This window comes from Penicillium robsamsonii, assembly GCF_028829455.1.
Source record: "Penicillium robsamsonii strain IBT 29466 chromosome Unknown utg000001l_segment0_segment0, whole genome shotgun sequence".
Lineage (NCBI taxonomy): Eukaryota > Fungi > Ascomycota > Eurotiomycetes > Eurotiales > Aspergillaceae > Penicillium > Penicillium robsamsonii.
In genome coordinates, this window is record NW_026643219.1 from 6,143,170 (window position 1) to 6,169,465 (window position 26,296).

Genomic DNA, 26,296 nt, shown 5'->3' on the forward strand with positions numbered 1-26,296 from the left:
TGGTTGTGGTGGTCTCGATGTGAACTTGTGAACTTGCTGTGAATTGTTTCTTTCAAATGTTCTTTTTCCCCCATTCTACATTCTCATTTTTTTTTTTTTTTTGCTACGGCTGCTTTTTGGCTTTCTTGACTTATATGTTTCAATGTTCAAAAAGGGCGCTCACGTTTAATTTGGTTATGAGTATCAATGTATTGGTTTGATGGACTCCTTATGCCCTTCCTTTTGGTTTGTTAAAATCGTAAGTTGGATATTATTATAGTGAGATGTAGTGTACTTTTAGGCTTATGAACGGTGATGGTACTGATGTGATGATGAAGCCAAAAATGAATAGTATTTGTACTTGGCTTGCTAGCCTTGAGTATTAACCTCTTGGAGTTCATACATGATGGTTTACATTTACATGAGATTTCTTTTTAGCTCAGGCCTAAGTCAATCCCCTTTCTCTCACACTTTAAATATAGCCTACTATAGACACCGCCTCCAAGTCAATCTTCAACACGCAATGCCCCGAGGGTTGGCTGCACATTTCGGAACTGGCGGTGGCAACGACGGTTTCAGTGCATGCTCTTCTTTGCCCTGTCCTCTTGGTTCTCTTTGAAGAAGTCCCACCGCGAACTCATGACTTCGAAGGAGATGGCGCACACAATCGGTTGAATCGTTTAAGCACCTTCTTCCAACCTTCCTCTTCTCATGACAGAGTTCTGTCCAGGCTGAACCATGCTTGGCATTGAAGCGTACCCAACTTGTGATCATGGATTTTGTTTCCTGCTCGTCGTCTGCAAGCAGGAGCGGCCGATACCGATGGGTTGCCATCGTATCTACTCTGATATGCAGCTTGCGTCATGCTTCATTCCTTTCTTCTGGGTGAGGTGATTTCCTTCGCCTTTGGCGTGAAGCTATTACTCGGAATCTCCGGGACCCGTGAAAGACGAGGTCTAGCTGGTCGTAGCTAGTACTTAGAGTCCACGAACTGCTACGAGGGAGGTCTGTGTAGATGGGGTTAGTTGGAGATATATGACGATTTGAAGGGTAAAAGGGATAGAAGTGGTGGTTGTATATAGTAGTGTAGAAAGGCCGTTTAATCACCTGTAAAACAACCATGGCCCTTCCAACCGCCCCCTACTAATATTTGGGCTCAGGTAACTGTGGCGAGATCTACGCAAACGGGTTAGCGCGAAAGAGATAACAATTTGAACAAGGAAAGGGGGGTTGGGAGTGATCATGTATAAACTAGTGTAGAAAGAGGATAGTTCAATCACCTCATAGAATATCTTACCACGATGAGGCCCCTTATCTCTCCCCCGAAACCGCTCAAGTGGCCTTTACAACCACCCCCGGGGGAAGGTTATGGGCCGTCGTAAATGATTTATATACCCTCGACGATGAGGATACTGCCAGACCGGCCTATATAGTTGGCTGCGGTGTTGGCAGACTGTTGGATCTCAGTAGCAGCTGGGTTTCAGACCGGGTCGTTGATGACTTCGCACTATCCTGAGGTTCTGTGGGGATATCGAACTGTGGCAATTTTCCCCGTCAGACGTGCGAGAAGGCCATGGAGATCGTAAATGATATGTACCTTTCGGCGTTAGGTAGCCTGCTATACCAAGCCTATATACTTAGCTCTTGTGGCGCCTTGATAGAGGTCAGTTCTGCCTTAGGCCTGTGACAACAGAAGTGAGATGAAGTGGTACTCACAAATTATTGAGCTAGAGGTGAGAGAAGTGGCGTAAACGGAACAGCCCGGGAAATCCTTTGGGCTCACAGTATGTTTACCCGCGGTCTGGGGACTTGGAAAACTCGATAGTCCTGTGCCTCTTGTACTCAAGCGCTGCCGAGCAAGCCTGTCAATATGTGCTTGGCGAGGGAATTGTCCAGGGCGATGATTCTGTTCTCGTTCGCGCTTATGTGGTCGTCGTAGTCGCTTCAGGCGTCCAGGCTATCGCGGTAAATGCGCAGTGTTTCACGGGCTTCCGGTGTGTCGAGCTCCTTTATGTACTTGCTTAGGAGCCATGCCCTGCGGAAGGCATGGTCGATGCTGTCGCAGGCTGCAACGAATGCGGGGTCGAACTCCATGGGCGTTTGCTGTAGGCGTGCCCAAGCATTCGGTGCTGCGCTGCGGGTAGTGGTAGGACGCGTGATTTTTTGATCCGACTTTGGCCTATGCTGTCTGCTGGCGGAGCGCCTCGTTTCTTAGGACTTTTGTCCGCGCCGTCTTGTTCGGTCACGGAGTTATTGTCGTCGGCGGCCGGCCTGTTGATCAGGGTGACAGGGGTGTAGTGACAAACGGAGGTGTAAAGTACTTTGATTTTCTCAACGTTGCTGTATGGTGTTGTATTGCGCGCATCCCAGACATCCATAACCTGAGATCGAAGCCGAAATGACTTCTTTTTGCTCCAAAGTGAAGCCGCCAGGAGTCGGCATTGAGCCGTCGTTGCCAGGCATGTCTGACTGGCTTTGATCTCCCTGTGCAGGGGTTGTGCCGGGGGCGGTCTTGCAGACCTTTCGAATATGGGCTGCCTGATTATTCGGCTATGTGTTCTTTGGCACGCCAGTCTTCGGCAAAGGAACGCAGTCCGATGGAAGAAGCAAAATGTTTAACGTTGTTAAAAATAGGGAAAGATGAGAATTAGAAGTGAGAGAAGTGTGGAAAGAAAGTGAGAGAAAAGGAAGGTGAGAGAAGATAGAACGGGGTATCCATGTGATGAACTCATTTCTAAAGCTGACAGAAGGTGTGAGTGTGGAAAGACCGAGAGGGAGATATTTCTTTTTTGCCTGAGAGTCGCCTCATTTCTAGCGACCTTGTGCAGTGAGAGAAGTTGGGATATAGCCATAAATAACCCTCAATTTTGATGAGCCTCGATGGCTGAAGATATCTGGGCACCCGGGAGCTCGCACTGAATGAGGCTCCAGGATGTCACAGATGAAGGAGAAGCAGGCATATTCCAATGAAGAAAAATACTGTGGAGGTTCATTGGCCCAGGTAAGAAGGCAGAAGCAAAGGTCTAAAAAATCAGATCATGGAGCAGTCCATGTCCAGCTCTATAATTCAACTGTTCTTGGATTTTCCTATCTTCTTTAGATCTCCCTGAGAATTCTAGATACATCAACTGATCCTTGGTAAACTAAATCTATGGCCCATACCAGTCCTCGCACTGGTGTGGTCGGTTATACTTCAAAGCAACAGTAGATACTTTCAACTGTTCAAATGCATCACCATGATAATAGATGTTAGTTTTAATGCATTCAGGAATTCCTACAAGAGCACTTAACTAAATTTAACCCGAATATCTAAAGCATTCAGAATTTAAGCAGTATACAAGCGTGTTTCTTCCTTTGTAGAAAGTAGAGTTTGTTCAACACACCTCTTATGTTAAGAAACTCCTGTCGCCTTACTACAAACCAGCAATATCCTAACAAGCCTGGCCGAAATACACAGAAGAATGTCCTCAACTGTAAGATGTTGATGTAGATCCACACAAGTGGAGTGTCGATTCTTGTAGGAAAGGATCAACCTTGAATTGTAATGCTAACGTCTAAACTGTATAAAAGAATCCATCTAGATATATTTTTAATTAATAAACAATATCAACGGCAATTAGATAAATTGCAATCTGCTCGGGAATACGCACTTACGCACTTGCGCACTTACGCACTTACTTACGCACTTACGCACTTACGCACTTACGCACTTGCAGCACAGTCTTATTTTGGTCCTATATTGGTGCCTTGATGCCTTGTTGTCTTGTTTATGCCTAGCCTGGGTCCAACATGTTTCAAGTTTCCGAGGTAGACTCGAGAAAAACCTTTCACAAGGTGGCCTGTTTCCCCGGGGTCTGCCAAGTGGCAAAGCCCGGCAGTGAGGCACATCGGAAAGGAGCATCCGTACCTCGGTGTTTGCCAATGGGCCAATTAGAGATAAGTATATGTAAGCCTCTTCGATGAGTCAGCCGCCCCACCTGGGCCGATTGAATTTCCCTTGGGTTCCGCTAGTCTTCGAGATGTCAACTCGTTCAATCTCCTTAAATTCACGGGGAATTCTGTTGGTCTCTTCTTTGGTTTCTCATACTTTTGGCTCAATTCACCATGGAGGCTCTTTTGCAGCAGTCTCGCACTATGTGCCCTTTCCTCAAGCGCACCTCCCCCACCACCCTCCGTACTCTGTCGACCGCTACTCGTCCTAGCACCAGCCCGGGAGGTGGAACCATGTCCAACCTACAGGTTCTGGGCCGTCGCTGCCCAGTCATGAGCAAGGCTCTGGCTGTTCAGAGTGCCCGTCTTAGTGGCACCAAGCGCTTCACCTCGCGTGCCGCCGGAGTCGCTGCATTCCAGCCTACGCGGGTTCCGACTGCCAAGCGGGCATTGCACAACACCGGTGGACATCCCGCCAGTCTCGTCTCCGGTGGATACGAGAAATCTGAGCGAGGTAAGATTGAGTTTGTGAGACTCGAACTTTGAGCTGTTTCTAATCTGACTACAGGAAACCCTAACTTGACCAATCCCCTCCGCGCGTCCTCTGCCGCCCCCGGCCATGCCGGCGCTGCGGTCCGCGGCCCCCGCCCTGAAGCCCCAACCAACGAAAAGTTCAACTACGACGGTTTCTACAACGTGGAATTGGAGAAGAAGCACAAGGACAAGTCCTATCGCTACTTTAACAACATCAACCGTCTCGCCAAAGAATTCCCTCGGGCCCACACTGCCTCTGCCGAGGAGCGCGTGACTGTCTGGTGCTCAAATGACTACCTTGGCATGGGTCGTAACCCCCAGGTCTTGGACACCATGCACAAGACTTTGGACACCTACGGAGCCGGTGCAGGTGGCACCCGCAATATCTCGGGTCATAACCAGCATGCTGTCGCCCTGGAGGATACGCTTGCCAAGTTGCATGGAAAGGAGGCCGCATTGGTCTTCAGCTCCTGCTACGTGGCTAACGATGCGACCCTGGCAACACTGGGCAGTAAGATGCCCGATTGTGTCATCCTCTCGGACAGCCTCAACCACGCCTCGATGATTCAAGGTATTCGCCACTCCGGCGCGAAGAAGATGGTCTTCAAGCACAACGATATGGAAGATCTTGAAGCCAAATTGGCCTCATTGCCACTTAGTACCCCCAAGATCATTGCCTTTGAATCTGTCTACAGTATGTGCGGATCAATTGCGCCCATTGAAAAGATTTGTGATCTCTCCGACAAATACGGTGCCATCACTTTCTTGGATGAGGTCCACGCCGTAGGAATGTATGGCCCACACGGAGCTGGAGTTGCTGAGCATCTCGATTACGATGTCTACGCATCGCAGGATACAGCTTCTCCTCAAAGCACCAAGGGCACAGTTCAGGACCGAATTGACATTATCACCGGTACCCTGGGCAAGGCCTACGGCTGTGTCGGTGGATATATCGCAGGCTCGGCAGCCATGGTTGACACCATCCGCTCCCTTGCTCCCGGTTTCATCTTTACCACCTCGCTCCCACCAGCAACTATGGCTGGTGCGGATGCCGCCATCCAGTACCAGGCCCAGCAACCCCGGGACCGAGTCCTCCAGCAGCTTCACACCCGTGCAGTCAAGACTGCCCTCAATGATTTGGATATCCCTGTCATTCCCAACCCCTCACACATCGTCCCCCTCCTGGTGGGTGATGCTGAGCTGGCCAAGAAGGCATCCGACAAGCTTCTCGAGGAGCACGACATCTACGTGCAGGCCATCAACTACCCCACCGTTCCCCGCGGTGAGGAGCGTCTGCGCATCACCCCCACCCCAGGCCACGTGAAGCCCCTGCGCGAGCACCTCGTGCAGGCTGTGCAGACCGTTTGGAATGAGCTTGGTCTCAAGCGCACCAGCGACTGGAAGAGCCAGGGCGGTTTCGTTGGCGTTGGCGTAGAAGGCGCCGAGGCCGCCAACATGCCCATCTGGGAGGACTCCCAGCTGGGTCTGCAGGCTAGCGAGACCCTTGAGGGCGCTGTTGCTCGTGAATTCAACGACGCAGCTGCCCAGGCGACCGTGCCCCTGAAGGCTGCTACCCCTCTGATCGAGAAGGCTTACTCGGGAATGAACTCCACCGCTGGTGTTGTTGCCTAGAGCAGACGAGTCCCGTCTATGCTTCTCGGTTTTTGGGGTAATTCTGCCTGTATTATTCCCGTCCATTCATTTTCTACATAATATTCTGTTGTGCGGGCATAACTTAGCATATGCATCCGCCTTCAATCATATCGCCCCCACATATTCATGTCATCTGTCTGCTTTTGTTTAATGATGTAGCCATTTTTCGGGCTTGATCGGCCGTGAATTGCGCTTTTTTTTATTATTATGTTGTTGGTTTGTTTAGCAAGACCAAGACTATGTCCGACATACTGCTTGTATCTAGATCGATCGAGTGTCATTTATTAGACTCAGGTGGGCCAGGTGGGAATGAACAGTGTTGGAAGTGGCATTTTACTCTCCTTCGTTTAATGTAGGCTTCGTCTTATTGTAGTATTTTAGTGCTTACTAGTAGGACATGATCTACCATTGTTGTATTTGTCCTTGTTTATATTTAGGGCACCGATATATACATCCCCCTGTGGATCTGATGCCTCCACCTTGGTTGCAAATAAGCCATTTAAAAGATATACCAATTGAAACTACAACTATATAAAACTCTTGATGAATAACTGGGTGAATGACTGGGTGAATTAAGTTGGCTCTTGCTGTATGTAGTATGATATCTGCTAATAGTAATTTACCTTGGCGAGCAATTCCCGAGGTTATATAAATCTTAAACACAGACAGAGAAGCCCAAGTCTACACAAATCAAAATCGAATCAAAGAAACAACCAAGTAATTTCCTTTGGCTATGTAACAATGTCCCATTGATATAGAAACAGATAAAAGTAACAATTTTGAAACACACAAAGCGCCATATATTCCAAAGAGGCCTAACAACTCAACCCTACTTCCGTCCACCACGACTAACCTTAGGGAACTCAACGGGAAGTCGCAAGCGAGCAACACGACGCGCCGCCGCCTCCGCACGTCCACCCTTAATATTCCACTTCGCGAACTCCGTCTCACGAGGCTTATCAATCCGACAACCAAGCTCACGGAAGTACTGGTGAATAGTATTCGGATCAAGACGCAAATCATCACGCAGATCAGAAGGATCCGTCGCAAGCTCATTGGGTGCATTACCACCAAGCGAGCTGGATCCACCGTCACGCGCCGGCTGGGGAGGGATATGCAGCGAAAGCGCACAGATGGTAGTCTGCAAGAGGGTGAAGTCGTTCTTTGAAACGAAGCCACCGCTAGGCGCGAAACGACGACGAACAGCATCAATAACAGACTCCGGGAGCAGGTCTGTGGATTCGACAGCCACAGCGCCGGGCTTGGGCTTTGCCACGGGGGTGCCGGTGGTGTTTGAGAGGATGCGACGGAGGTCTTCGCGGGGTGGGAGGCGTTTGCTGCCGGGGCCACCGCCCTTGGCGTTTGCGCCTGCGTTTTTGAGACAGCGGCCGAACTCGATGAGAAGCTGGATGAAGCGGAGGACTTGGAGGTGGGTTGTGTTGTCTGAGTTGACTACTGCGCCGACGCGGTTCGAGACGTAGCGAGATACGGTTGTCACGCCCAGACCGGCTTCCACTTGGGATTTCCAATCGTCCACGCCGTTGAGTTGGCTGAGGGTTGTGTGGCTGCCGGGCACGAGGGTCTCGATTGTGTAGACGTCGGAGGGGTGTGAGACGGCGAGGTTGGGTGTCGGGAGGGGCTTCGCGGCTTGCACTTCGGCTTGCATGGCGAGAGCCTTGGCGAGACCGGAGGCTGTGTCGGTGGGCATCGAGGAGATGAGGGGCTGCGCCGGCTGTGGGGACGGCGCCGGCGGGGGCGTTAGAGAGCTGGGCGTTCTCGGCCATAGATTGCACGGCCTTGCGGGATTGTTTGGTTCCGAAGGTGTTGGTGAGGGCTGTGCGTTGGGCGCGCATGGTGTTCTGGTGATTGTTAATTGGATGTTTATGTATGGGATTGCGGGTGGGAGGGTGTACCATCTCTTCATCTGAGTCCTCCTCGTACTTGCGGCTTCTCACTGCTCCTCGCAGTGTCGCTCGTCGGACCTCCACGACCTTCCATGTCTTGCGCTCTGGGTCGATGACTGCGACGTAGTGCTTCACTTGCGAGTCGGTATCGTCTCCTGTGCCTTCACGGCCCACAAAGTCCAGCTTGGGGTGTTCCGAGGACTGGAGGAGCATCTCCGAAGAGACAATGCCCGGGTTCCGAGTCAATGCCGCAGACTTGAAGACATTAGGGCGGCTTTTGATATATGGGTCCCAGTGGAGGGATTTCGAGCTTTGAAGACCGGGTGTATCGGCTATAACGTAAAAATTCGATTAGACATGTTTTACAGCCGGGATAAAAAGCCTTCAACTCACCAATTACCGGTGCCAACTCGCTCTTATCTTCAATAACGCTGGCGGCCAGTGGGGGCAGCTGGTGCAGCGCAGGCTTTTTGCTTGGACGGTCATTGTCCGCTGAGCGCTTGCGCTTCTGATCTGTTTTATTGGACGGCATTATGGCGTTAAGGAGGAGAGACAAATATTGTAGCTCTCGAGAATCGGCTTTGGCGCGGTGAAATAAAATGTCTGGACTTGTCGGGCAGAAAATTTTACGAGCGGAGACCAGGCAGGCGGTGAGTCCACGGGCTTTCCGCACAAAGGAATATTGACGTATATCAAACGTCAAGCTGATCTCGAAAGGCGATATACAGAAGAAGCTACGAATATAGCGATTCAGGCGATAGTTGCGCTCCGGGTTTACAGATTTACATTTACAACGAAAAAAAAAGAATGTTGCACTCATCAAGTCATCGATTCATCTGCAGTAGCTAAACGAAGACCTCCGAGTTATTCCATGGATTTTTGATAAACTCCCGGAAGGAACCTCTCCACAACTTTTGACTAGCCCGAAGGAAAGCCGTAAAGATAATGAGATTGACCAGTCACCCCAATGCCGTGCTCAAAGACAGATGGTTTGCACCAGTCCTCCAACATCCACCTAAACACAGGAGCCCCCCCGAGTAATAACCATGCATGACATCAGATCGTGGACGTGAATGAATCCGAGGTGTTGGAATGTGGGTAGACTGTTGTTGTAAACAGCGGATTCCGTCATTAGATCTGCGATATCTTCTGATGATGGGTCGGAAATCTTGTCCGTGCAGGTAACTCGTTTGAATGAGGGGCGTGTCACGAAGAAACGAAAGTCGCAACGTCGCGTCGTCAATTGTCGTGTTCAGCGTTTAAACATGAGCTCGGGCAAGGAGAGCTGAGATGGAGGGGGCGAGTAGTTTATTTGCTGATTTGAAAATTAGTATTTCCGTTGCGCGATTGGAAGCTCAATGGCCTTTCGCAAGACCATTGGCGCACAATGGGATTACTTACGATCTGGCACGCATCTTTCTGCGCTTGCGCTTGAGACGGCGAGTGCGCTTCTTTCTCCACTTAGCTCTCATCTTCAAACTGTTGACTGGTTAGTGCATTGCTCTCTCGTTGGTATTTTGAGCTTCTGGAGAGCTACTCACGATTTCGAGGATGAAACAGAGATAGTAGAAAGAAAGATGAAGTGGGCGGGTCCGAGACGCATTTAGGTACGGTGCGGCTGACTCAGCCGCCCTCGCTTAGGCCCCACACGTGACAGCCCAAGCTTCCATCCGTGACGACACACGACTATTCCAGATTAGGAAATTCGATAGGGTTTCACTCGATAGAGCTGTTGCAAACCATTTGACAATAATTTATGTAACATATAAACTACGAGTGGAGACAGGATAATGGGTTTTTAATAATCGAGTATCCAGAAGAGCAATGCCATTACTATTTATTGCAATGCAACTCCAAAATATAGCCAGTGAGCTTTTGATGCCATTGTTTCCGCTTGGGTATAGCCAGCTATGTTCAATATTAAACCAATATACCAAAAGCTTCATCACTCATAGAGTTTCGCAAAATCTGCAAGAACGAGATCCACAAAAGTAAAATGAGAAAAGGTCCCTTATCCAAAAGTATCTTGAGATTTTCTTAGTACGTGTACCGATACGTGGGCGCCAAATCACCGAGATATTCCTCCTCATCCTCTGGAACCGTAGCAGGGTCAACAGCGGCGCGGTCACGCTGCTTGTTCTGAACCCACAGGGCTACCATATATACCGAGCATGCCAGAGCGGCGATGCAAATGAACGAGAGGCAGATGACATACCCGGTTCGGAAATCGGTGACACCATCCTTTGTGACAAAAGAGTAAGTCGCGATGATTCCACCGATATTGCCGAAACCAATCTGCCATGCGGTTCCCACGCTGCGTCGATGATGGCCACCCAAATTCATGGAGAACCAGCATACAATGACAGGCATGGCGCTATAAGCGCCACTGGTGACCAGGAAAAGAGCGCCATATTGGGCACTATTATTGCCATGGATTGTCATAAGCATAATAAAGCCGACCAGGGCGATTGCCATTGGAATTAGGGTGAAAACGAATCGGTGTCGCATTCGGTCAGAGCAGAAGGCGACTACCATTGAGAAGCCGAATGCCGCAGCCCAGGGAGGAATGGAGTACAGCTGGGTCTTGATTGCGCTATAGCCGTATGTCTGGATAATGGACGGCGCGAAGTATGCATAGCCTGTATCAGAGTTAGCGATAACTCGGAGGGTAATGGAAGAAGGAAGTGATGTGGTTTACGTACTGTAAGCCGGGACAATCAAGCCGAAGTACATGAAGCCTCCGATAAAGACCTTGTCTGAGGAAAGTCAGCACGCTGTAATTAAATGAGGGATTGACCGGGCTATACTTACAGTCCTTGAACACACCAAGAACCTCGCGCTTGCCCATGTGAAGGTGGCGAGCAGCCTTGCCGGCATCCTTGGCCAACTTGGCACGCATGTATGTGCGCTCTTCCTCGTTCAACCACTTGACATCCTCGGGGAAATCAGCAATGAAGAAGAACAGAATGATCGCGACCACACTGGTCAAAACGCCCTCAAGAATGAACACCCAGCGCCAGCCACTGTAGCCACACATGCCATCCATCTTTGCGATTCCACTGGCAAGCAGACCACCGAAGGCGCCGGCCAGGGAAGTGGAGCTGAAGAAGAAACTGAAACGCTTTTGAGCCTCGGAGCGTGTGTACCACATGCCCAACAGATAGAAGCCTGACGATCGCAATTAGCACCTGGGTCAGGAGTTCTTGTTGGTATTTGCACTTACATCCAGGGAACATGCCGGTCTCAAAAACACCCAAAAAGAACCGAGTGGCCATCAGTCCACCCCAGTTCTGTACCAGACCCTGGAAGAGTAAGACCAAGCCAAACATGAACATGCATCCCGTAACTAAATTCGTATTAGCAAGCTGCCCTCACCAAAATCACGCTTGGTCACACGGCGCGCAAAGGGATCAAAACACTTACGCCAGACATGGGGCTTCAACTTCTTAAGCAGAATGTTTGATGGGATCTCGAAGATAATATACGGAACGAAGAAAATCGTGAGCGCGGTGTTGTATTTTGTTCCTTCGACGATGTTCAAATCCTCCTTTAATCCGAGAATAGCGGCATTGCTAATATTAACACTGAAGGATGATGATGTTAGATACAAGCAATGCTTGGTTACGCAACAGAATGCTTACCGATCTAAAAAGGCAAGCAAATACAAAATACACAGACAGGGCAGGATGTGCCAGTCGACCTTGGCCTGCAACTTGCGCGCGGTGGTAGTTGTGAGAGGAGGCAAATCAAAATCCGTAGAGCTGACCTGACTTTCGCCGTGGTCAATGGGTTCTTTGGTATCGAGTGCTTCTACCCGGGAAGAGTACGGTCAGCATGGGATTGTAGCAAGGATACGTTGACGCGAGCTCGGTAAACTCTAAAAAGGAATAAACTCGGGGTAGGTCTATGGGGTCAAACATACCTGGGACCCCCATGATGAGATATATATTGTGCCAGGACACTGCGCACTTTGAGAAGAGAAGAAGACTATGATAGAAGGAAAGAGAAGGAAGGGAAAAAAAGGCCTTTTAGGGTCAAATTCTTACAGTCCGCCGATGCAGGGGTGTTACCCCAGGATGTCGAGGCCCGATCTCGGCCTATTGGCCGATATGCATTCCGCATCTGAAATTTCTTTTTATTTAAATTTCCACTATTTATTGTTTATTTATGATCGACAGGAAGATATGCATTCCTATTTTCAATCTTATTTTCAATCTTCTCTTCCTTTTACTATCTAGAATTCAACGGAGTCCTCCGAGTCAAAATCGTTTACTAGTCCCCACAAAACAAATGACTCAGGGGGTTTCGGGCCGACTAAATATCCACCCCCATAGAGAACCCTGGAATCCTTGGCGATAGTGCGGGGGGTGTGTATCCGAGGCTATCAAATACTTCATGTATTGGCCTGGATTTAGTTTATGCTTGATTTATATTCCATTTCGTAAGTATCAGCTGAGCGGTTATATATCTATATATATATATTAATCCTTCCACATACTCACGACTCCTTAGTCCACTGACTACCGCTCCACAAACCTCCGGTGGTCCATAGCCAATAGTCCCGACCTTTGATCAGCCACACCAAGAGACTGGGTAACTGGAAGCCCATGGCGGCGCCTACCCCCTTACTCTTTCCAATTGGCACAAGTTGAGTCTCACGAGTGTCCTCCTTAAACATACGGTCGACTCCGACATCGCTTTCATCTTTCCCCTCGGCAATGAGCAAATCCCGTTTAATATTGGCACATAGAGTGGGTACTACATTCAAGATATTGTGCACCGCCGGACGCGCATGCGATCCCGCATCACCAACCGCATAGACCCGCGCACCAGCATTATCCACCCGTAGCGTAGATGCGTTAGTCTCTACACTGCCACTAGCCGTCAATAGGGACTCGTGGATAAAGCCAGTATTGGGCGTTGCACCGGTAGCCGGAATGTAAAGGTCGGCTTCGAGGGTTTTGCCGTCTTCCAAGGTCACCGTCGCATTGCTTGTCAATGCACTCTCAGTCCCTGCACCTGCTGGCGAGACAGTTACAACGCGTGAGCCCTTGACCACCGTCACGCCAACGTGTGCGAGGAATTCCTCCGCTTTCTTCGCGATCGCGGGTCGTAAGACCGGGAGGATCTTCGAGCTTGTCACTAGCGTGATAGGGACCTTGGGGTTCTCTAGTTTAGAGGTGAACCAGCCAGCCCGACCGTTGAGGTATTCGCCCAGCTCACCGGCTGTCTCGATACCGGTTGGGCCTCCGCCTGCGATGACGATGTGTTTGGCGTTGGGGAGAGCTGCGCGGAAGGTATTCCAGGTAACGCGCAGGGACTCAGAGTCGCCGTTAAGTCCTAGTAGGGGCGACACGGTTGATGTACCGGTGGCGATGATAAGCGCATGGTATGCGATGTTCTCGGTATCGCTGTGTTTAAGGCTCACAGTGACATGGCGATCGGTATGGTCGAGTTCTGTCGCAGTGCCTTGGATGAAACGGAAGGTGCCGTCCGGGTACTGCTCGAACTGTTGTGGTACACTGACGAAGAGCTTCCCTTGAGGGAACATGTCATCCGAGATCAATGCGCGAGGACAGGCTGGGCGACATATGGCCTGCGACGAGGTGCTGACGAGGATGACTTGATAGCTTGCTTTATTGGGCAGTTGAGGGACGACATGTTTGAGAAGATAGTGCGCGGTGGATATGCCCCCATAGGAACCGCCCAAGATGACAAGATTCTTCTTGCTAGAATCTTGAGCCATCATTCTTAGGCAATGCACGCACGAATTCTAGGAGACTGATGGTCTTAGATCTAGGAGATTTAAAACTAGAGGATTAGAGCGGAGGACAACACGCATTATCTGTCCATATTACCAATCCAAATCACTCCAGGCTCCAGGGCTCTCACTTCTTCCATGGAGGTCTTTTAGGTACTTTTGGTAGAAGGTTTCGAGCTACACCATATCATGACCCTGATTGGCTCAACTTATCATTTATACCATCAGCTTACTATGCTATCTATCATCACTTCCGATACAAAAAATTGCGAATGACGAAAGAGAGTGTGCAAGAGCCGGTAATAATTCGAAATTTCTTCGATCTGGAAATCAAAACTGGGGCATATAGGTAGGAACTGTCATGAATCGACGCAGGCCTTTCGGAAAGAGAAAGCTGCCCCTGAGTATGTAGGAGCTGAGCTGCTCAGTTTTCTCGCATAATGTGTCTCGAATACTCTGCTTCTAATGCACGTGTCATCTACGCACTATTCACCTCATCCAGCTAATATAGCGGCATACTTGACCTGCGACTTTGAGAGGCGGCTACAACTATGTGGGATGGTTACCATGTACACAACGCTTACAAGACCCAGGGAGAGAGCCGGCCAAAGTATCTCTTCCTTCTTCATCAGTCATTTCTCTTAGTAAATGCTATCTGGAATTTCTCTCCGAGCATCCTAAGTTGAATTCCATAGAATTATGAGGCTCTCTAGCTGGACTAGCAGCCTTCCACTTTGCTCGCCCACTTGCAAGACAGTATCAGCCAACCACGAAACAATTTCTTTACAACCCGACTATGCAGAGACAAGCATAATGGATCACAAAATTGCAGACTGCAGCATTCCGATGATCATCTAAGGAGTACTCCGTAAAATAATTCTTACTGACACCTAGACTTCCCCCCTCAAACTCTCACGTTCAACGTTTTCTTCTCCTCCTTTCCAGTCTTGGTCGGCATGGTCTTTGTATGAAGATACTGTCATTCGAGACCACAACCCTGATACGAACATTTGACGAGCTCGCATTCATTCGACATAACAGACTGCACCGGTAAGCCAGGGCACAATCTCCCGGAAATGGTACAAAGATCCAGAAGGGAATATCTTGGATTATAACTCCATCCCATGGATCGACTTTGCTGTTCAAGGTCTCCGCTACTGTGGACTGTTGAACCTCAACAGGGCTATCCTGGTCTAGCGTTAGAGGATCGACCCGAAATGGGCTGCTGTCAAACAAAGAACCAGACCGCAAAGTAAATTTGTAGATATTCAAAGATAATTGAGGGAATCCCCAGGCTTTGATCCTAAAATTATGTCAAAGGCTGCATGAAACCTAGGGGCTCTGGTCCTATACTCAATCCTTGGTTTTGTTTGCTATTCTGAGTCCTTTCGCTCTTTACTTTCTCTCCTTTGCCATGTTTCCTGTCTGTCACCTCAAGCATACAAACTTTAACCTTTGTCTACATGTCATTTTCCAATGAGTTGACAGTGATTTGTTCCAATCTTCCTCGAATAAGTCTTCGCCGTTTCTTCTCTGCGGCTTCCCCTTTAACTCCCACCATGATCCCTAGAGGAATCATTGCTCAGACATCTAGGCGCTTATTTACTCGCCGTGGACTTTTGATAACATTTATTATCTTCATATGGTTCCTCTTCTATCATCTTCCAACTCCTCCTCCCACCCAGAACAATACCCGCGCAGACCGACCACCTCCAGTGCACCAAGTAGAGGACAAAGCACGATTCCTCTACCGTTCTCCCTTTCGAAACAATCCGGCTATTCAATATGAAAAACGACTATCACGGGCCCTGGAGAGAATTGAAAAGACTGTGATGGCACAAAATCAGCAAAAGAGCGTAGCCGAAAATAGAATCTGGCAGATAGCGAAAGATGAAAAGCACAGGGGAGACGACTCGATAATATTTCAACATAAAAATAAGGAATGGGCATACACTGTAAGTACCTCCGGATACCACGAAACTCACTCGACTTCCACTGAACACCACAAAGTTAGTCAATGATAACAAGGCTCTCGAGTTCGTGACCAACGAGCTATCCGCCATGTCCGAAATTGCAACAATATACAAGTCCTACCCTCACAATGTCCTCCGAGCAGATTTCCTCAGATACCTCCTTCTCTGGTACTACGGAGGCTTCTACGCAGACATCGATGTCTTCCCCGCTCGAACCATCAACACCTGTCCAGCACTAGAACCATTTTTCGCATCCCCACCCGACAAATACACCGAAGACATCCATCCCAATGTATCGCTCGTTGTTGGAATCGAAGTCGACGAGCCATATGCTTCACCACAATTCATGCGCGACTGGCATTGGACAAGGAGTTACGGACTAATTCAGTATACCATGTATGCACCGCGACGTTTCAGCCCGCTTCTCCGCGAGACCATTGTGCGGGTCATAACACATACCATGCAATACAATGATGGACGCACGGGCTTCTTCCCCAGTCTGGCATATGACGAGAAGGCTATATTAGGAATTACGGGGCCGGATGTTTTCACGGATGCTGTTCTTGAGACGCTTTCCTCTTCGCTTCCTGAGACACATCCGTTCGTTGAACAATCTGTCCATGCAGATGCAGAGATAGGAGATCTCATCGATGCTGAAACTGGGGAAGTGCGGAAGCGGGTGACGTGGGCTCCGTTTCATAGACTCCGTGACCCTGTCTGTATCGAGGCTGGCGAGGCTGTCCCGGGTGAATCCATGGGTGGACTGTGCGTGTTGCCAGTTAGTGTTTGGGGGAATGGACAGAGACATAGCGAGGCGGGAGGGTTTAATAATCCTAATGCGTGTGTCAATCATAGGTTTGGGAGGACTTGGAAGAAGGGGTGGGTGGAGTATATATTTGGGTGAAGATTTCATTATATTTTATCTGACTTTGATAGTTGAATATAGGCCTTTGATATAGATTGGATAAAATACCCCCCAACCCTTTACCCTTGCAATGAATTTGTTTGCATTTGAGCAATTGTACTGCTGGATGATAATAACTGAGATCAGGAAGTATGATCGAAATAATCCAGAATGAGTGCCTTGGAAAGCAGAAACTACGGAGAAGGAATGAAACGAAAGGACCATAAGAGTCCTTTGCTACTAGAATGAATTCAAACAGCATCGCGCTTAGCAAGAGCGAAAATCTTGAATCTTTCCAATCCGTGCTTGACCTCCAAGAAATCATTTATAGCACTGGCAACCCTCCTTATCGGGGTTCTGGCAACGGGCCTGGTTGACAGAACAACCTCCACAGAATCCACACATATCAGGGGCATAGCAGTTCCCCTCTCCTACAACGCAACTTCCATGGTGGCCCACACACTTGGTGCACGCGTTGGTGTCTCGGCCCTCAAGATCTCTGGCCTAAAATGAACATGTTAAAAACTACCGTTCCCGACAATGGAGTTAAGGGGTTAATTGAAGATTTACCTGCACCATGCTTTGCTGTATGAAGTCAGTTACGGTACACGGGAGGATTGAAAGGATCAAGGACTCACTGGCTCTCCGATGATGGTATCCTCGCCAAATTGGTAAACCTCGAGCTCGACGCCATTTGCAGCGAAAAAACCACTCTGTGCGGCTGAAGCCTTGGCAATGAGAAGGGCGAGGACTGCGGTGCCTTGGAGAAATAATTTCATGTTGGAAAAGGTTTGATGGTCTTGGATTGAAAGTGAAAGGGGGTATTGGTCTTCGATGAAGTATAAAATTAGGATTGGACTTGTACGACTGATACTGATGACAATCTGGGTGTTCTTATACCCTGAAGTTACAGTATGTTTGCTACCCTCTGGCGGCAAAGCGAATATGCAATCGTTCAGCTAGGGACCAGGAATGCAATACTGGGGGTCGAATTTCCATTTGTAGATATCAGTAGATACAAGAGCTTCGGATTCTGAAGTGGACGGACGGGTATCTTGAGATCATCAACTAGTAAGCCTAACTCAGTACTCGGTGGGCTTCTTGCTTTTTCTGAATAGAGCACTTCGTACTTCATTGGCCATGCTTTACTTGGCATTCTAGGTGTTTCATGTGTTTGACTAAAGGATTTTGGTTTATCCCAAGTCTCCGTCCGGATTGTAATTGGCCCAGGTCTTGTGATGTAAGTTCCCTTCAAACCTCCTTTTTGGCATCTGACCACTAGTTATATATTTGGAACCCTCAGAAATAGGGGCTCCTTATAAAGAGTTGATAGCATCATGATTACTCCTTACTGGCAGGCTACTATATAGAATTTGAAAGAAGGGCCCGTCAATTCAATTCGGGGCTGGCAAAGCTATCTATAGCCGTTCTGATGATTGACGGTTGCTGGACCTAGATATTGGAAGAAAAGGCTGCTTACGAGTGATCTGCAAAAAGAAAAGCAACTGACTCAAGCTCTAGAGCTGAGGATCTGACCCGATACCCCGAATTGTATGTAATGACAGCGCTTGGACATGGTCTGGCTCCAGACTGGCCATGTGGAGACAGTAACAAGAACAATGGATACCTACATATGTCGTTGTATGTACCAGATTTACGCCGCGGATACGAATTTCCCGATCGGGGTGCGGCCGCTTTATGAGGGCGCTCAGGGTCCTGCTCACTGAGTATTTCAGAGTACAGGGTGATTACCACTAAGAAAAAGATCGCTTTTAAACTTAATATTTAACCACCTTCCCCGGTAGCTATCGGTCCTAAACTTTGATAGCACCTTTATATATGGATAGAATAGAACTCTATAAGTAGACCTCTCAATAGCCCGCAAAGCCCATTCGAGCCCATGATGGGCCCTAAACAATACAAACAAGCCAATTTATCGTAGCTATATAATTAATGCATTTTTCTCTAGCTTTTGTGGGTATTCAAATTACCATCTAGGCGATATATAAATCTATACAGAAGCCTTCTTCTCATAAGCGTATAAACTAACTTATAAGACTAATTAGTTAATATGATTGACAAGATATCTAAGATATAAAGTTGATTTTTATAATACTTTACTTTTTATAAAGGGTGCTTGTTTTTATTAGGGAATTATACAGTAAATAGAGGTACTATTAGTGCTACTACAATTGACACCTAAGTAGACCCAATATATATATCTCTTTATACTAATACTCAGTAATCCTCCTAGGTACGAATTCGTGGTCAAGTTAGATTTTTCTAGGGTGACTTTGTATAAAATTTTGTATGAAATCTGGCATTATAATGCTAAAATCAATATAATTTGTTGAGAGTCAATCACCTGTTTCCTTTTATAGAAGGCAGTAGTGTAGAGTAGGTTTTAGCTTCGAGGCTGTTTAATGTTCTGGCCAAACAGTTGGCATCTCAAGGACATTCCCTTCCTTCTCACTCACACAAACACAGTCCCCCGTATGCCCATTCTGCAAGAATACCTGAAGAGTCTTTAGCCTCCCACCCCATCCATCCCTCCCAAAGAAGTCATTACTACAAGGGACTTTCTTCCTTTCTGTCACAGCCCTGCCAAACACTTTCTCGGAAACAGGCTGCAAACCCCACACAGCAGCCACCACTCTGATATCTGATGTGACCTCTATGCTCTTCGAAAACAAGAAATTCCGTCTCATTCGATCCCCCGGGTCGATCATGGCATAGCCAGAGTCTTCACCTGTAACCAGCATTTGCAGCGGTTCCAAAGAACCATACTGATACAGTATCGAAATTGTCTTTTGCCATCCAGGTAGCGGATCGGGAGACGCAAAAGCCCAGACATTCTTCGTGTCAAAGTGTAATGTCTGCTGAGGTGTGATCTTCGCTCGAACAAGATTCGTAATGTCCAGCCCACCCCAGTTCGCACAAATAATATCCAGGAATGGAGGGATTTGGATCGAAGAATTCTCAGTTATAGTCCTCACCTCGCAATGTGATAGTGCCGCCGCGGTATCCGAGTACGTCCATGTCACGGAAATGACCTTCTTGTGCCCGTAGCACGGATCTATTGCGAAGAACTCATGAGTCGATGCCATGATATCCGGTCGAGGATCATTCGCCGTTATCGATGCGACATGTTCCGTGACGTCTAAGTTGTGCCAGCTTGCATTCAAAATATAGATCGAACCCCGTTTATTCGTTTCCGAACTCTCGTGGGAAGTCAGTGGAACTGAGAGATCGATGGTAAGCAGTTCACCTTCCTCGGCGAACAGTTTCTGAGGAGCTGAATAAAGGTTTCCATAACCGAGACGAATCACTTTTCGCCAGACCATTGAGAAAGCCTTAATGCAGTTCGGCCAAGGATCTCCGCCGAATGTCTCGTTCGTGGCCGAGAAAGGCACTCTGGTCATCTTTAGACCTAAGTGCGCATTGATAATGTGTCTCATAATGTTTGTGACAATTTTGGGTCCGTATACGGCTGAGATGACTTCAATTTCTTCTTTGTGCGCTCCTAAACCTAAGTCGGCACCTATACTTCCCATAAGAGAGTTGGTAGTTGGTGATTGCTTGAGAGGAGGTGAACCCGCGGGTTTAGATGCACGAGCTGTCCATTTCAGAATGAGGTCTCGATTCTGGTTTGCTTCTGCTTCGGATATACTGTACTCGGTCATTCGGCGGACTAGCTTGGGCCATTCTAGGTTCACCTCGTTTTCGGTTTCAGGAAGGGTTGGGACGCTCGAATCAGCCATGGAGATAGTAGATGAGATACTATTCTTGTTGAGACTCAGAAGGAAGTTATCTAACTTATCCAAGATTTCTTGTTGTTTGTCGACCCTACTTTCAGTCAATAATTCATCGTCAAAAGGGAAATGCTTTCAGCACACTGCAGTTGATATGACTATGGTGGGACTCACACGGGAACTCTTGACGCAATATTAGGAAGCGCTAAACCACTATTAAATGCTCCAATGATCGCACAAAGAGACGTAATTCTCGACCTCACAGAGTCCACTTCCCCCTGCGACCACCTAAATCGACTCAATCCTCTTGGAGCTGATGCATATCCTTGTTTCTGCTGCAACTCTTCTAACATCTTTCCAGCTTCTTTGACAAGCTGTTCCAAGCCCGCAGCTTCATCAGACGATAATAAAGTCCCGTGAGAATTTTTTTGGCCGGTAGTATCCACTTGTTGGAGGGCAAGTCTGTTCCCAAGTTTCCGGAGGAGAATCTCAAGTCCTTTGATGTCACCTCTGAGATCTTTGAATCTCTTTGGAGCGCCTTTGTAGGTGTCGTAGACTTGGTAGGCGAATGTTGCCAGGGTTAACACATCTGGGGAGCCTGGTGGAGCGAACATTTTTCAGTCATTCGACGTGAACCTTTTGTTCTGTACACGATGGTCGCTTATTCTGCCGCTGCGGACCAAGTAGTAGATCTAATTATACTTATATTGGCGACCGCGATAAGATCAATTTGGATAAATACGAAGTCGAAACTTGTTCATATGCTTGCGGGGTTCACGGTCAGGTGACTCTGTCTCCATATTATAAGGATCTTTGTCCGTTACAATCGGAAGACTTTATTAGACCGACTCATCTCGACTGTAGGGAGGCGATTAACCATTAATACCCTCGTCCAAGATACAATATTCCTAGAGGGCCCAGTAAAGGTTGTACATCATCTATGTTACCAGCCAGTTCTTTGAGCAAAAAAGAGTGCATTCAACTAAAATTGTAAGTGTAGGGAGAGAAAGGTGGGGCCAGAAAATCCCTCTGAGAGTGGAGGATGCATCAATTTCGGGACGTACTGTGAGGGGATGTAAGAGGAAGTCCAGCTGGATTTTCAATGAGCTCGTTTCTTCCTATATATAGTGCAGAATTAATTTCGACGATGCGGCTTGGGTCCTGATCTGCACGAGCTTTAATTCAAAACAGTCTAAACCTGTCATGTGTAATCCAACAGCATCGACCTGCCAAACATAGGCAATATAACAAGATAACTAGCGGGTATCTTGACAGTTCTAGAGACTTTTATCCAGGTCTGCAATATGAAGCTGGAACGCCAATGGGCAGCGGGTAGAATACAGCAATTTGGTTATCTCGTCAAGTCTAAACAGGTTAACAAACCAGGATGCCACGTCTTTGCTCCAATGGATGAGCTCTTCTTATTTTCTCGAATATCATGACTCGATTGAAAGCTTTCAAGTCCTATAACAGGAAGAAGCATGGTCAGACAAGCTAAGGCCAGGGGGCGAAATGATACCTGTAAGTCAGAGTGGAATAATAGAGACTGAAGAGTGGCATAACCGATAATATATAGTCATACTAGACACGTGCTCAATAGTGATAGAAGGGACGAGGACTCATTTTTAAGCGTATTCGTGGCATCTTCAAATTATCTCTTTCAGGTACAGTACTCTACCTAGGACCTTCTAGGTTTCTAAAAGAGTACTATTATACCATATAAATCTCGTCTAAATAAGTAACATTTAGACCAAGTTCGTAAAAGGCTTAAATATCTCTCAGGCATCAGTCTATATCAATATCTAGCAATTAGTGGAGAAGAACGGGCGTCGCGGATTAAGCTCACTTACGTAGAAGCGGCTATCGTGTCATGTCCTATACTCCCAGAGAGAGGATCGCAGGACTCGAAGTGGATCCATTGAGTGGACCCGTGAAAAGTTCAGCGGGACCTGTGAACATATGACTAATCACGGGTCCCACTGAGCTGGGTGCCCTAAGTTAGAACGCGTCAAGTCACGCTCAGTGAGTCCATGGGTCTAGCGATTACGTAATAAACAAGGGCGTGCTCAGCTTGACTCAGCGAGCAAAAAGCGGCAAGGGGTGAGCACTAAAACGGAAAGGAAAACCCATCTCGCGCGGCCTAAAATCCGGTGTATATGCGGCTTAGTGAGGGAATTATGTAGACAACTGTGTCATTTACCGCCATGGAATTGATGAAGAGCCCTAAAGTAGTAGATTGACCCGTTGTTGCAGAGCCTAACCAAACCAAGTCTGCTTTGCATCCAAATTTCTCAGTACTTCCAATACAACTTCCATTGCGATCTTGGCCAGGCATGATTACATCGATTAGTGTTTACATCACTGACATGCGACTTTGTAGTTAGTAGAGAGATGCGGGGATAGAGTTATGCAAGTAGTTTGATTAAAGAGTGAGACAGGGCAGTAAAATAAGTAACAACGAAATCAACAGCAAAAATATGTCACTCCACTGCTATAACCTCCATTTGTACATCCGTGGTACCCTTACATTCAACCCGTGAAACCACAACAGTAGTTCGCGGTGGTGCAAACGGAAGCATCCGTTTATAGAGAGCCTCGAATTTGTATTTTCCATGAACGTATTCTGTAAAATAAACCTGAAGAGATATTCACACTTAGCTTGAAAGGAATCAAAGGCTATAGTCAGATCCTACCGTAGTTTTGATAATCCTGTCCAAACCAGAACCCGCCGTCTTCAGAATCGCCTCTATATTACGGAAAAGCTGTTCGAAACATGCAGTTTGTCCGACAGCAAGGTTGCCACGAGGCAAAGCCCCTATTTGGGCTGCTACATAGATTAGTCCGTTGACTTTGAATGCCTGGGACTATAACGAGTAGTTAGACGGGCGAAATAAGGGTTGGCTGGGAGATTCATCATACGGAGTCGCTTGGTGCTGAGTTGCATTAGTGATATACGCAAGCTAGCCTTGGAGACTGTAAAAGGGTCTTACGTAGAGGGGCAGCTGCAGTCCGTATGCATTCAATCACTGCCTTCGGAGGCTGGAGGGTGTGATATTCCGGAGGATCCTCGGCTTGTTCTGACATCGTGGATTGCGTGCGCTCTTCAGATGTGGACTGAGTGGCCATCTTGGGACAAATGTAAAGCAAAGAGAAATCGCGTATGGGGTGTAAATAGTTATCGTACCTTGCGGCTGATAAGAGAATGCCCACATCATCGGGCATAGCCGTTTGTCGGGCCATGTGAGGGCGGTGGGCGGGCCTATCACAGTGTTATCTAGCAGCACGGGGGTGGCTTAGGGATTGGTCCTAGCTCCTTGGCCCCCCGCAATACACACAGGGGTCCAAGTCGCACTAAAAATAGACCTACATTGGGAACAAGTCCATGATATTGGGTATAACGTTAAGAGGATAATTTATGTCAAATATGCCAGGAGAGGGTCAAACTTTGTATATTCGATGAGAAATCGAGCTCCATTCTCAGTTAAACATCACTCATCTCACTCATGCTACAGGAAGCACCCAAGTTGTCACAGACTGACTCGGAATGTTACCACTCCACTGCTGGCCACCATTAGTAGACAAAGTAACGTAAATATCATTACTGAACGTGTTCTCAATAACAACTGAGCGAGTTCCATCTGGATTCAGTGAAGCAACAGACTGCACACCTCCTCCATTGGAATACGTGTAACTTCCGGTTCCACTTAGCACAATCGCGCCCGGCGGCATAAACTTACTAAACTGAGCCATCATATAGTATGCCGGGTTGAAAGTATACCCGCCGTTGGAAATAGTCACCAGACCTCGACAGTTTCCACAACCGCCAGTTGAAAGGTGAGGACCATCTTGGTCATCTGTGCCGAGTGTCCAGGCCGTAACGCCCGACGCCCAATTTTGCAAAGGCCCGATCGTGAAATCGGCGGCTTGGTTCCATGATGCCGATGCGGGTGTCCAACATTCTGTCATGTATTGCTTGATGCTGGGATTTGTCTCGTGGAATTTGGTGAGGACTGTCCAGTCTACATTGGTGGCATAACAGTGCCACGCTACCGAGTGAACATACTGGCCAGCTACGTTGATGACGTTCTGAGGGTAGGATGGCACATCTGATATCTACCCGTTAGCAAATGCAATGTTCTCTCAAAGCTACTGGGTTCTCGGGTGCATACCAGTGTTGTGATCATATGCCCAGATATCGGTGTTCAGGCTGGCCTGAGCGAGAGCCGGACCGACATAGTTCTGGATCAACTGCGCAGACTCATAATCAAACATATACATTGTAGGATACCCAGCTTGGCTGTTCAAAGGTTCGTTTTGAAGGGTAATAGCATCGATGTGGGCACCGAGCTTCTGGTAGGCCTGAATGTACTTGACAAAATACTGCGCAAAGGCACTAGCATACCCAGTACTCCCAGTGCCTTCACTAGTCAAGTAGCCATCGTTGAGGTTATTATCTTTCGTAGCGCCATCAATCACATGGTTTAGCTTCATCCATCCGGGGGCACTCCAAGGTGAACCAAGAATCTTCAAGGTCGGCTGAAGGGATTTCATCTTAGCCAGCATCGTAGCCATGGCATTTCCACGGTCGCCCAAGTTAAAACCAGACATGGATGGATCGGCATTATTCCCATTCTCGTCATAGGTATACGACGGGTCACCAGACAGATCGGAAGCGCCAATCGTATGGCGCATCAAAGAAAATCCAGCGCCGGCGCCGGTCATCAGCTCATTGAGGAGTTGTTGCAGCGTGGAACCGGACAGCGTATTAAATGATGTGACTGTGGAATCGGTGACAGCGGCTCCAAAGCCCACAATTGTTTGTTTGTGCCCGCTGGATGTATCATCGATGCTCAGCTTCCAGGTCGACTCGGAGCCTGGACTGCCGCTGCCCTGGACTGGTGCTGCAATCTCTGAGAGCTTGTAATTGCCATTTGAGTTTGAGCAGTAGGCTGATGCACTGGCTGCTCGCTTTCCTGGTGATGCCTCTGCTAGCACTGAAAGCAGGAGCACAGGAAGAAGAGACGGAAGCATGTTGTATATTTCTTCCTAAGATACAATTCTAGAAGTTCAGTCTTTCTTTGAGGGGCCGGGGGACATTGAAGATAGTCAGTCATGGGAATGCATTGTCTTTATGCCTCCCACCAAGGATAGTATTGTCGCATATAGGGGAAAAGAAGCCGAGACGCTTGAAACCCCCAAATCTCAGCTATAAGCTGACGGAAAATACTACAGTATCACCGACTAATGCACGCCACATTTTGCTGACAGATCCCCGGACGGATCTCCGATGGCTTGTATTGTCTTGCTGTTCTTGCACGGAGAAATCTGCCATTCGAGAATAATTAGAGTTGAAGATACTCTTCCCGGCATCCTGGACGGCCAGATGATAGTATGCCATTTAATGATTTGACTTGACGGTCTAGTTGCTCGAGGTGGATTTTCCCGGAAACGGCGTGTGAAACACCTTCGCTTTGCAAAAGCGGCGATTCACCGGAATGGGAGAGATAATGCCACCCCAAACCGACCTGAGTAGTTTAGATTAACGCAGAAGCAAGAACAAGTTTTGCAAAAGATACCCCTTGCTGTCTAATACCCAACAAAAGACAGGGAGGGTGCCTCGGGGTCAGGAGGACAGTTTTGTAATAAAGGACTAGATTGTTTAAGTACTAGTTCTTCAGGTTTGTGTTATTGTAGGACTCGTAGTTAAACTGATGAGCTTCAGTGAGCTTTGTAGGTAGAGGTTTGGGAAGATCGGTTCTCCCCGTCAAAAGCTGCCACATGCTGATGGGTCGGGCCGAAGGTTTTAAAACATTTAAGGCAATCTGCATGGAATAAGAATCTCGATGAGATCATCTGCGATCATAAAAATGGGGATTGAGTGGGAATGTCAAAAAGGTCGAAAACAG

General features: G+C 47.9%; 11 protein-coding genes across 11 annotated transcripts; 2 read left to right on the plus strand and 9 right to left on the minus strand.

Annotated features, from left to right (window-relative positions):
* Positions 1-492: 492 nt before the first annotated feature.
* On the minus strand, positions 493-813 carry N7447_002388 (uncharacterized protein; the record flags this gene model as incomplete). The annotated part of the gene is made up of 1 exon (XM_057226663.1): positions 493-813. The coding sequence occupies one exon, from the start codon at positions 811-813 to the stop codon at positions 493-495; it is 321 nt and encodes a 106-aa protein (XP_057090679.1).
* A 1,187-nt stretch (positions 814-2,000) lies between these two features.
* N7447_002389 (uncharacterized protein) lies at positions 2,001-2,357 on the minus strand (the record flags this gene model as incomplete). Its single annotated transcript, XM_057226664.1, has 1 exon — positions 2,001-2,357. The coding sequence occupies one exon, from the start codon at positions 2,355-2,357 to the stop codon at positions 2,001-2,003; it is 357 nt and encodes a 118-aa protein (XP_057090680.1).
* Positions 2,358-4,083: 1,726 nt separating this feature from the next.
* On the plus strand, positions 4,084-6,075 carry hemA (5-aminolevulinic acid synthase HemA; the record flags this gene model as incomplete). The annotated part of the gene is made up of 2 exons (XM_057226665.1): positions 4,084-4,423; positions 4,478-6,075. The coding sequence occupies 2 exons, from the start codon at positions 4,084-4,086 to the stop codon at positions 6,073-6,075; spliced, it is 1,938 nt and encodes a 645-aa protein (XP_057090681.1).
* An 850-nt stretch (positions 6,076-6,925) lies between these two features.
* On the minus strand, positions 6,926-8,532 carry N7447_002391 (DNA-directed RNA polymerase I subunit RPA49; the record flags this gene model as incomplete). Its single annotated transcript, XM_057226666.1, is given in 4 exon segments — positions 6,926-7,828; positions 7,839-7,955; positions 8,010-8,332; positions 8,394-8,532. The coding sequence occupies 4 exon segments, from the start codon at positions 8,530-8,532 to the stop codon at positions 6,926-6,928; spliced, it is 1,482 nt and encodes a 493-aa protein (XP_057090682.1).
* A 582-nt stretch (positions 8,533-9,114) lies between these two features.
* On the minus strand, positions 9,115-9,603 carry N7447_002392 (uncharacterized protein; the record flags this gene model as incomplete). Its single annotated transcript, XM_057226667.1, has 3 exons — positions 9,115-9,315; positions 9,402-9,479; positions 9,542-9,603. 3 exons carry the CDS (start codon positions 9,601-9,603, stop codon positions 9,309-9,311), a joined length of 147 nt encoding a protein of 48 aa, XP_057090683.1. The 3' UTR covers positions 9,115-9,308.
* A 434-nt stretch (positions 9,604-10,037) lies between these two features.
* On the minus strand, positions 10,038-11,935 carry N7447_002393 (putative MFS transporter; the record flags this gene model as incomplete). Its single annotated transcript, XM_057226668.1, has 7 exons — positions 10,038-10,639; positions 10,703-10,756; positions 10,812-11,168; positions 11,224-11,346; positions 11,424-11,584; positions 11,642-11,810; positions 11,923-11,935. 7 exons carry the CDS (start codon positions 11,933-11,935, stop codon positions 10,038-10,040), a joined length of 1,479 nt encoding a protein of 492 aa, XP_057090684.1.
* Positions 11,936-12,498: 563 nt separating this feature from the next.
* Positions 12,499-13,746, minus strand: N7447_002394 (NAD(P)/FAD-dependent oxidoreductase; the record flags this gene model as incomplete). Its single annotated transcript, XM_057226669.1, has 1 exon — positions 12,499-13,746. One exon carries the CDS (start codon positions 13,744-13,746, stop codon positions 12,499-12,501), a length of 1,248 nt encoding a protein of 415 aa, XP_057090685.1.
* A 1,574-nt stretch (positions 13,747-15,320) lies between these two features.
* N7447_002395 (uncharacterized protein) lies at positions 15,321-16,638 on the plus strand (the record flags this gene model as incomplete). The annotated part of the gene is made up of 2 exons (XM_057226670.1): positions 15,321-15,716; positions 15,772-16,638. The coding sequence occupies 2 exons, from the start codon at positions 15,321-15,323 to the stop codon at positions 16,636-16,638; spliced, it is 1,263 nt and encodes a 420-aa protein (XP_057090686.1).
* A 321-nt stretch (positions 16,639-16,959) lies between these two features.
* On the minus strand, positions 16,960-17,417 carry N7447_002396 (uncharacterized protein; the record flags this gene model as incomplete). Its single annotated transcript, XM_057226671.1, has 3 exons — positions 16,960-17,142; positions 17,209-17,223; positions 17,277-17,417. The coding sequence occupies 3 exons, from the start codon at positions 17,415-17,417 to the stop codon at positions 16,960-16,962; spliced, it is 339 nt and encodes a 112-aa protein (XP_057090687.1).
* A 1,641-nt stretch (positions 17,418-19,058) lies between these two features.
* On the minus strand, positions 19,059-21,004 carry N7447_002397 (uncharacterized protein; the record flags this gene model as incomplete). Its single annotated transcript, XM_057226672.1, has 2 exons — positions 19,059-20,484; positions 20,565-21,004. 2 exons carry the CDS (start codon positions 21,002-21,004, stop codon positions 19,059-19,061), a joined length of 1,866 nt encoding a protein of 621 aa, XP_057090688.1.
* A 2,887-nt stretch (positions 21,005-23,891) lies between these two features.
* N7447_002398 (glycoside hydrolase family 30 protein) lies at positions 23,892-25,421 on the minus strand (the record flags this gene model as incomplete). The annotated part of the gene is made up of 2 exons (XM_057226673.1): positions 23,892-24,496; positions 24,560-25,421. 2 exons carry the CDS (start codon positions 25,419-25,421, stop codon positions 23,892-23,894), a joined length of 1,467 nt encoding a protein of 488 aa, XP_057090689.1.
* Positions 25,422-26,296: the final 875 nt, after the last annotated feature.